At 35.0% G+C, this 15,040-nt stretch overlaps 1 protein-coding gene across 5 annotated transcripts in view; it reads right to left on the bottom strand.

Moving 5' to 3' along the window:
* Nucleotides 1-3,259: 3,259 nt before the first annotated feature.
* The window catches only part of ttyh2 (tweety family member 2), a 132,258-nt gene continuing 120,477 nt past the window's right edge, over nt 3,260-15,040 (bottom strand). For all 5 annotated transcript variants that reach the window (XM_061907689.1, XM_061907686.1, XM_061907690.1 and 2 more), the window contains one exon: nt 3,260-3,999. In XM_061907689.1, coding sequence (XP_061763673.1) covers nt 3,919-3,999 — 81 coding nt within the window. In that variant the 3' untranslated portion in view covers nt 3,260-3,918. The remainder of the gene's footprint in view (nt 4,000-15,040) is intronic.

Genomic DNA, 15,040 nt, shown 5'->3' with positions numbered 1-15,040 from the left:
GTAAAAAACAAGAAATTAATAAAAAAAACCTAAATATTTTACAATAAGTTTTATTTCGGTAAAAAACTATGTTTTTTTTTTGTTTACGTTAAAAAAAAGAGGTAAAATATTTAAATTCATAGGCAAATTCATGAATTTTTTACCATTACAGGCGGCCCTCTAATGGCAGGTGAACTGCGGTACTAGATGTAATATGTTGTAAAAAATAATAAATAAATTTAAAAAACACCAAATATTTTACGGTAATTTTTTTTCTGTAAAAATATGTTGTAAAAAATAATAAATACAAAAAAACCACTAAATATTTTAGTCATTTTTTTTCTGTAAAAAAGACGAATTCTTTTTACTCTTTATGTTGAAAAAAAAAACCTAAATATTTAAATTCCAAGGCAAATTCCTTAATTATTTACTGTTACAAGCGGCCCTCTAATGACAGGTAAACTGCGGTACAAGATGTAATGTGTTTAAAAAATAATAAATAAATCAATAAAATATTTTTGAGTCTTTTTTTTTCTGTAAAAATATTTAGTAAACAATAATAAATAAATTAAAAAAATATATATATATTTTACAATAACTTTTATTTCTGTAAAAAACTACCTTTTTTCAGTTCACATTAAAGAAAAGAAATGAAATATTTAAATTCGTAAGCAAATTCATGAATTATTTACTGTTACATGCGGCCCTTTAATGGCAGGTAAACTTTAATGTGTTTAAAAAAATAATAAATAAATCAATACAATATTTTAGAGCAAGTTTTTTTCTGTAAAAATATTTAGTAAAAAAATAATAAATTAATTAAAAAAACACAAAATATTTTACAATAAGTTTTATTTCTGTAAAAAACTAACTTTTTTAAGTTTACGTTTAAAAAAAAAAGAAGTAAAATATTTGAATTCATAGGCAAATTCTTTAATTATTTACTGTTACAAGCGGCCCTCTAATGGCTGGTGAACTGCTGTACTAGATGTAATATGTTGTGAAAAAAATTTAATAAATAAAAAAAAACACCAAATATTTTACGGTAAGTTTTTTTTTCTGTAAAAATATGTTGTAAAAAAGAATAAATAAAAAAAACAACCAAATATTTTACAGTAATTTTTTTCTGTAAAAAAGACAAATTCTTTTTACTCTTTACGTTAAAAAAAAGCGAAATATTTAAATTCAAAGGCAAATTCATGAATTATTTACTGTTACAAGCGGCCCTCTAATGGCAGGTAAACTGTGGTACAAGATGTAATATGTTGTAAAAAATAATAAATACATTTAAAAAAACACCAAATATTTTACGGTAAGTTTTTGTTCTGTAAAATATGTTGTAAAAAATAATAAATACAAAAAAAAAACACCAAATATTTTACGGTAAGTTTTTGTTCTGTAAAATATGTTGTAAAAAATAATAAATACAAAAAAAAACACCGAATATTTTACAGTAAATTTTTTTTCGGTAAAAAAGACAAATTCTTTTTACTCTTTACGTTAAAAAAAAAGCGAAATATTTAAATTCAAGGGCAAATTCCTTAATTATTTACTGTTACAAGCGGCCCTCTAATGGCAGGTAAACTGCGGTACAAGATGTAATGTGTTTAAAAAAATAATAAATAAATCAATAAAATATTTTAGATTAAGTTTTTTTTCAGTAAAAATATTTAGTAAAAAACAAGAAATTAATTTAAATAAACTAAATATTTTACAATAAGTTTTATTTCGGTAAAAAACTATGTTTTTTTTTGTTTACGTTAAAAAAAAGAAGTAAAATATTTAAATTCATAGGCAAATTCATGAATTATTTACTGTTACAAGCGGCCCTCTAATGGCAGGTAAACTGCGGTACTAGATGTAATATGTTGTAAAAAATTATAAATAAATTTAAAAAACACCAAATATTTTACGGTAAGTTTTTTTTCTGTAAAAATATTTTGTAAAAAATAATAAATACAAAAAAACACCAAATATTTTACAATAATTTTTTTTCTGTAAAAAAGACGAATTTTTTTTACTCTTTATATAAAAAAAAAAGCTAAATATTTAAATTCAAAGGCAAATTCCTTAATTATTTACTGTTACAAGCGGCCCTCTAATGGCAGGTAAACTGCGGTACTAGATGTAATATGTTGTAAAAAATAATAAATAAATAAAAAAAAACACCAAATATTTTACGGTAAGTTTTTTTTCTGTAAAAATATGTTGTAAAAAATAATAAATACCAAAAAAAACCACCAAATATTTTACAGTAATTTTTTTTCCTGTAAAAAACATGAATTATTTTTACTCTTTACGTTAAAAAAAAGATAAATATTTAAATTCAAAGGCAAATTCCTTAATTATTTACTGTTACAAGCGGCCCTCTAATGGCAGGTAAACTGCGGTACTAGATGTAATGTGTTGTAAAAATTAATAAATACATTAAAAAAATATGTTAGAGTAAGTTTTTTTTCTGTAAAAATATTTAGTAAACAATAACAAATTAATTTGAAAAAAACCCACAAAATATTTTACAATAAGTTTTATTTCTGTAAAAAACTACATTTTTTCAGTTTACGTAAAAAAAAAGTAACATATTTAAATTCATAGGCAAATTCCTTAATTATTTACTGTTACAAGCAGCCCTTTAATGGCAGGTGAACTGCGGTACTAGATGTAATATCTTGTAAAAAAAAAAAAAAAAAAACACTAACTAACCAGATGAGGTGGTTCGGGCATCTGGTCAGGATGCCACCCGAACGCCTCCCTAGGGAGGTGTTTAGGGCACGTCCAACCTGTAGTAGGCCACGGGGAATGCCTCGGGATCCCCCGGGAAGAACTACACAAAGTGGCTGGGGAGAGGGATGTCTGGGCTTCCCTGCTTAGGCTGCTGCCCCCGCGACCCGACCTCGGATAAGCGGAAGAAGATGGATGGATGGATGGATTTTACAGTAAGTTTTTTTCTGTAAAAAAATAATGAATAAATAAATAAAAACACCACATATTTTACAGTAATTTTTTTTCTGTAAAAATCCGTTGTAAAAAATAATAAATACATTTAAAAAACACATAATATTTTACAGTATTTTTTTTCCTGTAAAAAACACACTTTTTTTTTTATTCTTTACATTTAAAAAAAAAAAGTAAAATATTTCAATTCATAGGCAAATTCATGAATTATTTCCTGTTACAAGCGGCCCTCTAATGGCAGCCATGACTGCGGCGTGGCCCCCCCAGTCAAGACAAGTTTGACACCCCCTGATCTATACTAAAAGAACAACAAGATAATACTCCAAATTAATTTATTCCACTCACAAGTGGACCCAAAAAGGTCGCACACAGAATGAAGCCCGAACACACGGTGACATGCTCAAACACACAAAAACTGCATTTATTATTATTAATAATTATTATTATTCTAACTATAACGTTGTTACCTGAATATCAGCAGCACAGCTTCTCAGTTAGAATTAGTTTATATGCAAAGAAAATGACATTGGAGGCATGGAAAAAAAAAAAAATGGCACGTTGTTGTCGGACACAATTCAAAGAAAAATATATATATATAAAAATAGGACTTGAGCAGTTACTGTACAAATTATTCACGCCGTGGACTTTTGAAAAATACAAATAAATTACAGCACAGTGTCACTGGAAATAAACTATTCATGCTCACATAAGCAGTCCAAAAATGGACAGAATGTTCACAAAGTGCAAAAAAATAGATATATTTTTTTGTTTTCTTGTTCGCTTTTGAGTAATAATCACTTTTTTTTTTTTTGTTTCAACCCTCTGGGCTCCCGTAGAGGGGATAAACCTGCTTTACCTTACCTGACTTTAAAACTTCATGTGATCAATGTGCGTCCAATCCCCGGCTGTGTCGCCCTTGCTCGACAACATCCCTGAAGAAAATAAACAAAACACTACACACACGCATAAAAAAATAAAGAAAGTCTATGCTTGAAAGTCGTTCCCGAAGTGCCGACTTTGTTCCTCGGTCATGGACAGGTAGGTGGCCCTCATGCTGGGGGAATACTGCCGGAAAAACATGCCACAGGTGAGATGTCATCATAGGAATAAATAAACCATAAAAGTACACAAATACAGGTTGACGCTTAAAATTATAAGCAGGGGCGTCCCGATCCAGTATCGAAGGTCGTAAAACCAGTCAAAGTCTAACTGTCCTTCAACTAGCACACAAAGTTGGTCTTTTTTTCTATCTTACTCAAGTCATTTACAAAAGGTAAACATGGGCGGCTATTCTAGAAGCTAGCAGCTACACAACAGCTAAGCACACAATAGCACACAAGCTAGACATACGTAATAATAACGGAACAATATCGCCGTCCAGAACAGCACATTTGTCAATATAAACGCCTGTCAAATGGTTATAGTTGCATTTTAAAAAAGTACCCAGTAACAAACGTGTCCGCACCATTCTATTTACGTCCGCTTCAACTTAAAGACAGCATAAGTCCATTCCAGACGGTTAATAATGAATAGGTTGGTGTTGTATCACTTGATATAAGCAGGGGCGTCCCAATCAGCAACAACAACAAAAAAACACTGATAAAAGTCGTATAACTAGTCAACATCTAACTGTCCTCCAATTAGCACACAAGGTTGGTCTTTTCTCCTATCTTAGTCATTTACAAAATGGTAAACATGCTCGGCTATTCCAGGAGCTAGCAGCTACACAACAGCTAAGCACACAATAGCACACAAGCTAGACATACGTAATAATAACGGAACAATATCGCCGTCCAGAACAGCACATTTGTCAATATAAACGCGTGTCAAATGATAATAGTTGCATTTTAGAAAAGTACCCAGTAACAAACGTGTCCGCACCATTTTATTTACGTCCGCTTCAACTTAAAGACAGCATAAGTCCCTTCCAGACGGTTAATAATGAATAGATTGGTGTTGTATCACTTCATATAGCATTCCACACTACAAAATACACATGCTGATATCACACCGGATCGACGTCTGTATCAGTTAACGCTTAAGTATCAGAAGTATCGGCACACCCCTATTTATAAACACATGTACTGTAGGTGAATTCGGATTTTCAAGTTAATTAAACTATAAAATCAGGCAAATACATGTTGACACTTCATCTTATAAGCAGGGGCCTCCCGATCCAGTATCCGATATCAGCAACAACAAAAAAAACGCTGATAAGTATCAAAAGTATCGGCACACCCCTGTTTATAAACGCATGTACTGAAGGTGAATTCGGATTTTCACGTTAATTAAATTATAAAATCAAGCAAATACATGTTGACACTTCATCTTATAAGCAGGGGCATCCCGATCCAGTATCCGATATCAGCAACAACAAAAAAAACGCTGATAAGTATCAAAAGTATCGCCACACCCCTATTTATAAACACATGTACTGAAGGTCAATTCGGATTTTCACGTTAATTAAACTATAAAATCAAGCAAATACATGTTGACACTTCATCTTATAAGCAGGGGCGTCCCGAGCCAATATCCGATATCAGCAACAACAAAAAAACGCTGATAAGTATCAGAAGTATCGGCACACCCCTATTTATAAACACATGTACTGAAGGTCAAATCGGATTTTCAAGTTAATTAAACTATAAAATCAGGCAAATACATGTTGACACTTCATCTTATAAGCAGGGGCGTCCCGATCCAAAATCCGATATCAGCAACAACAAAAAAAACGCTGATAAGTATCAGAAGTATCGGCACACCCCTGTTTATAAACGCATGTACTGAAGGTCAATTCGGATTTTCAAGTTAATTAAACTATAAAATCAGGCAAATACATGTTGACACTTCATCTTATAAGCAGGGGCATCCCGATCCAATATCCGATATCAGCAACAACAAAAAAAACGCTGATAAGTATCAGAAGTATCGGCACACTCCTGTTTATAAACGCATGTACATTAGGTCAATTCGGATTTTCAAGTTAATTAAACTATAAAATCAGGCAAATACATGTTGACACTTCATCTTATAAGCAGGGGCGTCCCGATCCAATATCCGATATCAGCAACAACAAAAAAACGCTGATAAGTATCAGAAGTATCGGCACACCCCTATTTATAAACACATATACTGAAGGTCAATTCGGATTTTCACGTTAATTAAACTATAAAATCAGGCAAATACATGTTGACACTTCATTTTATAAGCAGGGGCGTCCCGAGCCAATATCCGATATCAGCAACAACAAAAAAACGCTGATAAGTATCAGAAGTAACGGCACACCCCTATTTATAAACACATGTACTGAAGGTCAATTCGGATTTCCAAGTTAATTAAACTATAAAATCAGGCAAATACATGTTGACACTTCATCTTATAAGCAGGGGCGTCCCGAGCCAATATCCGATATCAGCAACAACAAAAAAAACGCTGATAAGTATCAGAAGTATCGGCACACGCCTATTTATAAACACATGTACTGAAGGTCAATTCGGATTTCCAAGTTAATTAAACTATAAAATCAGGCAAATACATGTTGACACTTCATCTTATAAGCAGGGGCGTCCCGATCCAGTATCCGATATCAGCAACAACAAAAAAAACGCTGATAAGTATCAAAAGTATCGGCACACGCCTGTTTATTAACGCATGTACTGAAGGTCAATCCAGATTTTCACGTTAATTAAACTATAAAATCAAGCAAATACATGTTGACACTTCATCTTATAAGCAGGGGCGTCCCGATCCAATATCCGATATCAGCAACAACAAAAAAACGTTGATAAGTATCAGAAGTATCGGCACACCCCTATTTATAAACACATGTACTGAAGGTCAATTCGGATTTTCACGTTAATTAAACTATAAAATCAGGCAAATACATGTTGACACTTCATCTTATAAGCAGGGGCGTCCCGAGCCAATATCCGATATCAGCAACAACAAAAAAACGCTGATAAGTATCAGAAGTAACGGCACACCCCTATTTATAAACACATGTACTGAAGGTCAATTCGGATTTCCAAGTTAATTAAACTATAAAATCAGGCAAATACATGTTGACACTTCATCTTATAAGCAGGGGCGTCCCGAGCCAATATCCGATATCAGCAACAACAACAAAAACGCTGATAAGTATCAGAAGTATCGGCACACCCCTATTTATAAACACATGTACTGAAGGTCAATTCGGATTTCCAAGTTAATTAAACTATAAAATCAGGCAAATACATGTTGACACTTCATCTTATAAGCAGGGGTGTCCCGATCCAGTATCCGATATCAGCAACAACAAAAAAAACGCTGATAAGTATCAAAAGTATCGGCACACCCCTGTTTATAAACGCATGTACTGAAGGTCAATCCAGATTTTCACGTTAATTAAACTATAAAATCAAGCAAATACATGTTGACACTTCATCTTATAAGCAGGGGGGTCCCGATCCAGTATCCGATATCAGCAACAACAAAAAAACGCTGATAAGTATCGGCACACCCCTACTTATAAACACATGTACTGAAGGTCAATTCGGATTGTCACGTTAATTAAACTATAAAATCAGGCAAATACATGTTGACACTTCATCTCATAAGCAGGGGCGGCCCGAGCCAATATCCGATATCAGCAACAACAAAAAAACGCTGATAAGTATCAGAAGTATCGGCACACCGCTGTTTATAAACACATGTACTGAAGGTCAATTCGGATTTTCACGTTAATTAAACTATAAAATCAGGCAAATACATGTTGACACTTCATCTTATAAGCAGGGGCGTCCCGAGCCAATATCCGATATCAGCAGCAACAAAAAAATGCTGGTAAGTATCAGAAGTATCGGCACACTCCTGTTTATAAACGCATGTACTGAAGGTCAATTCGGATTTCCAAGTTAATTAAACTATAAAATCAGGCAAATACATGTTGACACTTCATCTTATAAGCAGGGGCGTCCCGATCCAGTATCCGATATCAGCAACAACAAAAAAAACGCTGATAAGTATCAAAAGTATCGGCACACCCCTGTTTATAAACGCATGTACTGAAGGTCAATCCAGATTTTCACGTTAATTAAACTATAAAATCAAGCAAATACATGTTGACACTTCATCTTATAAGCAGGGGCATCCCGATCCAATATCCGATATCAGCAACAACAAAAAAAACGCTGATAAGTATCAGAAGTATCGGCACACTCCTGTTTATAAACGCATGTACATTAGGTCAATTCGGATTTTCAAGTTAATTAAACTATAAAATCAGGCAAATACATGTTGACACTTCATCTTATAAGCAGGGGCGTCCCGATCCAATATCCGATATCAGCAACAACAAAAAAACGCTGATAAGTATCAGAAGTATCGGCACACCCCTATTTATAAACACATATACTGAAGGTCAATTCGGATTTTCACGTTAATTAAACTATAAAATCAGGCAAATACATGTTGACACTTCATTTTATAAGCAGGGGCGTCCCGAGCCAATATCCGATATCAGCAACAACAAAAAAACGCTGATAAGTATCAGAAGTAACGGCACACCCCTATTTATAAACACATGTACTGAAGGTCAATTCGGATTTCCAAGTTAATTAAACTATAAAATCAGGCAAATACATGTTGACACTTCATCTTATAAGCAGGGGCGTCCCGAGCCAATATCCGATATCAGCAACAACAAAAAAAACGCTGATAAGTATCAGAAGTATCGGCACACGCCTATTTATAAACACATGTACTGAAGGTCAATTCGGATTTCCAAGTTAATTAAACTATAAAATCAGGCAAATACATGTTGACACTTCATCTTATAAGCAGGGGCGTCCCGATCCAGTATCCGATATCAGCAACAACAAAAAAAACGCTGATAAGTATCAAAAGTATCGGCACACGCCTGTTTATTAACGCATGTACTGAAGGTCAATCCAGATTTTCACGTTAATTAAACTATAAAATCAAGCAAATACATGTTGACACTTCATCTTATAAGCAGGGGCGTCCCGATCCAATATCCGATATCAGCAACAACAAAAAAACGTTGATAAGTATCAGAAGTATCGGCACACCCCTATTTATAAACACATGTACTGAAGGTCAATTCGGATTTTCACGTTAATTAAACTATAAAATCAGGCAAATACATGTTGACACTTCATCTTATAAGCAGGGGCGTCCCGAGCCAATATCCGATATCAGCAACAACAAAAAAACGCTGATAAGTATCAGAAGTAACGGCACACCCCTATTTATAAACACATGTACTGAAGGTCAATTCGGATTTCCAAGTTAATTAAACTATAAAATCAGGCAAATACATGTTGACACTTCATCTTATAAGCAGGGGCGTCCCGAGCCAATATCCGATATCAGCAACAACAACAAAAACGCTGATAAGTATCAGAAGTATCGGCACACCCCTATTTATAAACACATGTACTGAAGGTCAATTCGGATTTCCAAGTTAATTAAACTATAAAATCAGGCAAATACATGTTGACACTTCATCTTATAAGCAGGGGTGTCCCGATCCAGTATCCGATATCAGCAACAACAAAAAAAACGCTGATAAGTATCAAAAGTATCGGCACACCCCTGTTTATAAACGCATGTACTGAAGGTCAATCCAGATTTTCACGTTAATTAAACTATAAAATCAAGCAAATACATGTTGACACTTCATCTTATAAGCAGGGGGGTCCCGATCCAGTATCCGATATCAGCAACAACAAAAAAACGCTGATAAGTATCGGCACACCCCTACTTATAAACACATGTACTGAAGGTCAATTCGGATTGTCACGTTAATTAAACTATAAAATCAGGCAAATACATGTTGACACTTCATCTCATAAGCAGGGGCGGCCCGAGCCAATATCCGATATCAGCAACAACAAAAAAACGCTGATAAGTATCAGAAGTATCGGCACACCGCTGTTTATAAACACATGTACTGAAGGTCAATTCGGATTTTCACGTTAATTAAACTATAAAATCAGGCAAATACATGTTGACACTTCATCTTATAAGCAGGGGCGTCCCGAGCCAATATCCGATATCAGCAGCAACAAAAAAATGCTGGTAAGTATCAGAAGTATCGGCACACTCCTGTTTATAAACGCATGTACTGAAGGTCAATTCGGATTTCCAAGTTAATTAAACTATAAAATCAGGCAAATACATGTTGACACTTCATCTTATAAGCAGGGGCGTCCCGATCCAGTATCCGATATCAGCAACAACAAAAAAAACGCTGATAAGTATCAAAAGTATCGGCACACCCCTGTTTATAAACGCATGTACTGAAGGTCAATCCAGATTTTCACGTTAATTAAACTATAAAATCAAGCAAATACATGTTGACACTTCATCTTATAAGCAGGGGCGTCCCGATCCAGTATCCGATATCAGCAACAACAAAAAAACGCTGATAAGTATCAAAAGTATCGGCACACCCCTGTTTATAAACGCATGTACTGAAGGTGAATTCGGATTTTCACGTTAATTAAACTATAAAATCAAGCAAATACATGTTGACACTTCATCTTATAAGCAGGGGCATCCCGATCCAGTATCCGATATCAGCAACAACAAAAAAAACGCTGATAAGTATCAAAAGTATCGGCACACCGCTATTTATAAACACATGTACTGAAGGTCAATTCGGATTTTCACGTTAATTAAACTATAAAATCAAGCAAATACATGTTGACACTTCATCTTATAAGCAGGGGCGTCCCGAGCCAATATCCGATATCAGCAACAAGAAAAAAACGCTGATAAGTATCAGAAGTATCGGCACACCCCTATTTATAAACACATGTACTGAAGGTCAAATCGGATTTTCAAGTTAATTAAACTATAAAATCAGGCAAATACATGTTGACACTTCATCTTATAAGCAGGGGCGTCCCGATCCAATATCCGATATCAGCAACAACAAAAAAAACGCTGATAAGTATCAGAAGTATCGGCACACTCCTGTTTATAAACGCATGTACATTAGGTCAATTCAGATTTTCAAGTTAATTAAACTATAAAATCAGGCAAATACATGTTGACACTTCATCTTATAAGCAGGGGCGTCCCGATCCAATATCCGATATCAGCAACAACAAAAAAACGCTGATAAGTATCAGAAGTATCGGCACACCCCTATTTATAAACACATGTACTGAAGGTCAATTCGGATTTTCACGTTAATTAAACTATAAAATCAGGCAAATACATGTTGACACTTCATTTTATAAGCAGGGGCGTCCCGAGCCAATATCCGATATCAGCAACAACAAAAAAACGCTGATAAGTATCAGAAGTAACGGCACACCCCTATTTATAAACACATGTACTGAAGGTCAATTCGGATTTCCAAGTTAATTAAACTATAAAATCAGGCAAATACATGTTGACACTTCATCTTATAAGCAGGGGCGTCCCGAGCCAATATCCGATATCAGCAACAACAAAAAAAACGCTGATAAGTATCAGAAGTATCGGCACACGCCTATTTATAAACACATGTACTGAAGGTCAATTCGGATTTCCAAGTTAATTAAACTATAAAATCAGGCAAATACATGTTGACACTTCATCTTATAAGCAGGGGCGTCCCGATCCAGTATCCGATATCAGCAACAACAAAAAAAACGCTGATAAGTATCAAAAGTATCGGCACACCCCTGTTTATTAACGCATGTACTGAAGGTCAATCCAGATTTTCACGTTAATTAAACTATAAAATCAAGCAAATACATGTTGACACTTCATCTTATAAGCAGGGGCGTCCCGATCCAATATCCGATATCAGCAACAACAAAAAAAACGCTGATAAGTATCAGAAGTATCGGCACACTCCTGTTTATAAACGCATGTACATTAGGTCAATTCAGATTTTCAAGTTAATTAAACTATAAAATCAGGCAAATACATGTTGACACTTCATCTTATAAGCAGGGGCGTCCCGATCCAATATCCGATATCAGCAACAACAAAAAAACGTTGATAAGTATCAGAAGTATCGGCACACCCCTATTTATAAACACATGTACTGAAGGTCAATTCGGATTTTCACGTTAATTAAACTATAAAATCAGGCAAATACATGTTGACACTTCATCTTATAAGCAGGGGCGTCCCGAGCCAATATCCGATATCAGCAACAACAAAAAAACGCTGATAAGTATCAGAAGTAACGGCACACCCCTATTTATAAACACATGTACTGAAGGTCAATTCGGATTTCCAAGTTAATTAAACTATAAAATCAGGCAAATACATGTTGACACTTCATCTTATAAGCAGGGGCGTCCCGAGCCAATATCCGATATCAGCAACAACAACAAAAACGCTGATAAGTATCAGAAGTATCGGCACACCCCTATTTATAAACACATGTACTGAAGGTCAATTCGGATTTCCAAGTTAATTAAACTATAAAATCAGGCAAATACATGTTGACACTTCATCTTATAAGCAGGGGTGTCCCGATCCAGTATCCGATATCAGCAACAACAAAAAAAACGCTGATAAGTATGAAAAGTATCGGCACACCCCTGTTTATAAACGCATGTACTGAAGGTCAATCCAGATTTTCACGTTAATTAAACTATAAAATCAAGCAAATACATGTTGACACTTCATCTTATAAGCAGGGGGGTCCCGATCCAGTATCCGATATCAGCAACACCAAAATAACGCTGATAAGTATCGGCACACCCCTACTTATAAACACATGTACTGAAGGTCAATTCGGATTGTCACGTTAATTAAACTATAAAATCAGGCAAATACATGTTGACACTTCATCTCATAAGCAGGGGCGGCCCGAGCCAATATCCGATATCAGCAACAACAAAAAAACGCTGATAAGTATCAGAAGTATCGGCACACCCCTGTTTATAAACACATGTACTGAAGGTCAATTCGGATTTTCACGTTAATTAAACTATAAAATCAGGCAAATACATGTTGACACTTCATCTTATAAGCAGGGGCGTCCCGAGCCAATATCCGATATCAGCAGCAACAAAAAAATGCTGGTAAGTATCAGAAGTATCGGCACACCCCTGTTTATAAACGCATGTACTGAAGGTCAATTCGGATTTCCAAGTTAATTAAACTATAAAATCAGGCAAATACATGTTGACACTTCATCTTATAAGCAGGGGCGTCCCGATCCAGTATCCGATATCAGCAACAACAAAAAAAACGCTGATAAGTATCAAAAGTATCGGCACACCCCTGTTTATAAACGCATGTACTGAAGGTCAATCCAGATTTTCACGTTAATTAAACTATAAAATCAAGCAAATACATGTTGACACTTCATCTTATAAGCAGGGGCGTCCCGATCCAGTATCCGATATCAGCAACAACAAAAAAACGCTGATAAGTATCAAAAGTATCGGCACACCCCTGTTTATAAACGCATGTACTGAAGGTGAATTCGGATTTTCACGTTAATTAAACTATAAAATCAAGCAAATACATGTTGACACTTCATCTTATAAGCAGGGGCATCCCGATCCAGTATCCGATATCAGCAACAACAAAAAAAACGCTGATAAGTATCAAAAGTATCGGCACACCGCTATTTATAAACACATGTACTGAAGGTCAATTCGGATTTTCACGTTAATTAAACTATAAAATCAAGCAAATACATGTTGACACTTCATCTTATAAGCAGGGGCGTCCCGAGCCAATATCCGATATCAGCAACAAGAAAAAAACGCTGATAAGTATCAGAAGTATCGGCACACCCCTATTTATAAACACATGTACTGAAGGTCAAATCGGATTTTCAAGTTAATTAAACTATAAAATCAGGCAAATACATGTTGACACTTCATCTTATAAGCAGGGGCGTCCCGATCCAATATCCGATATCAGCAACAACAAAAAAAACGCTGATAAGTATCAGAAGTATCGGCACACTCCTGTTTATAAACGCATGTACATTAGGTCAATTCAGATTTTCAAGTTAATTAAACTATAAAATCAGGCAAATACATGTTGACACTTCATCTTATAAGCAGGGGCGTCCCGATCCAATATCCGATATCAGCAACAACAAAAAAACGCTGATAAGTATCAGAAGTATCGGCACACCCCTATTTATAAACACATGTACTGAAGGTCAATTCGGATTTTCACGTTAATTAAACTATAAAATCAGGCAAATACATGTTGACACTTCATCTTATAAGCAGGGGCGTCCCGAGCCAATATCCGATATCAGCAACAACAAAAAAACGCTGATAAGTATCAGAAGTAACGGCACACCCCTATTTATAAACACATGTACTGAAGGTCAATTCGGATTTCCAAGTTAATTAAACTATAAAATCAGGCAAATACATGTTGACACTTCATCTTATAAGCAGGGGCGTCTCGAGCCAATATCCGATATCAGCAACAACAAAAAAAACGCTGATAAGTATCAGAAGTATCGGCACACCCCTATTTATAAACACATGTACTGAAGGTCAATTCGGATTTCCAAGTTAATTAAACTATAAAATCAGGCAAATACATGTTGACACTTCATCTTATAAGCAGGGGCGTCCCGATCCAGTATCCGATATCAGCAACAACAAAAAAAACGCTGATAAGTATCAAAAGTATCGGCACACCCCTGTTTATAAACGCATGTACTGAAGGTCAATCCAGATTTTCACGTTAATTAAACTATAAAATCAAGCAAATACATGTTGACACTTCATCTTATAAGCAGGGGCGTCCCGATCCAGTATCCGATATCAGCAACAACAAAAAAACGCTGATAAGTATCGGCACACCCCTACTTATAAACACATGTACTGAAGGTCAATTCGGATTGTCACGTTAATTAAACTATAAAATCAGGCAAATACATGTTGACACTTCATCTCATAAGCAGGGGCGGCCCGAGCCAATATCCGATATCAGCAACAACAAAAAAACGCTGATAAGTATCAGAAGTATCGGCACACCCCTGTTTATAAACACATGTACTGAAGGTCAATTCGGATTTTCACGTTAATTAAACTATAAAATCAGGCAAATACATGTTGACACTTCATCTTATAAGCAGGGGCGTCCCGAGCCAATATCCGATATCAGCAGC

Source organism: Nerophis ophidion, linkage group LG08, assembly GCF_033978795.1.
Source record: "Nerophis ophidion isolate RoL-2023_Sa linkage group LG08, RoL_Noph_v1.0, whole genome shotgun sequence".
In the NCBI taxonomy this organism is placed as follows: Eukaryota; Metazoa; Chordata; class Actinopteri; order Syngnathiformes; family Syngnathidae; genus Nerophis; species Nerophis ophidion.
This window is presented reverse-complemented; position numbering and strand designations above follow the sequence as displayed.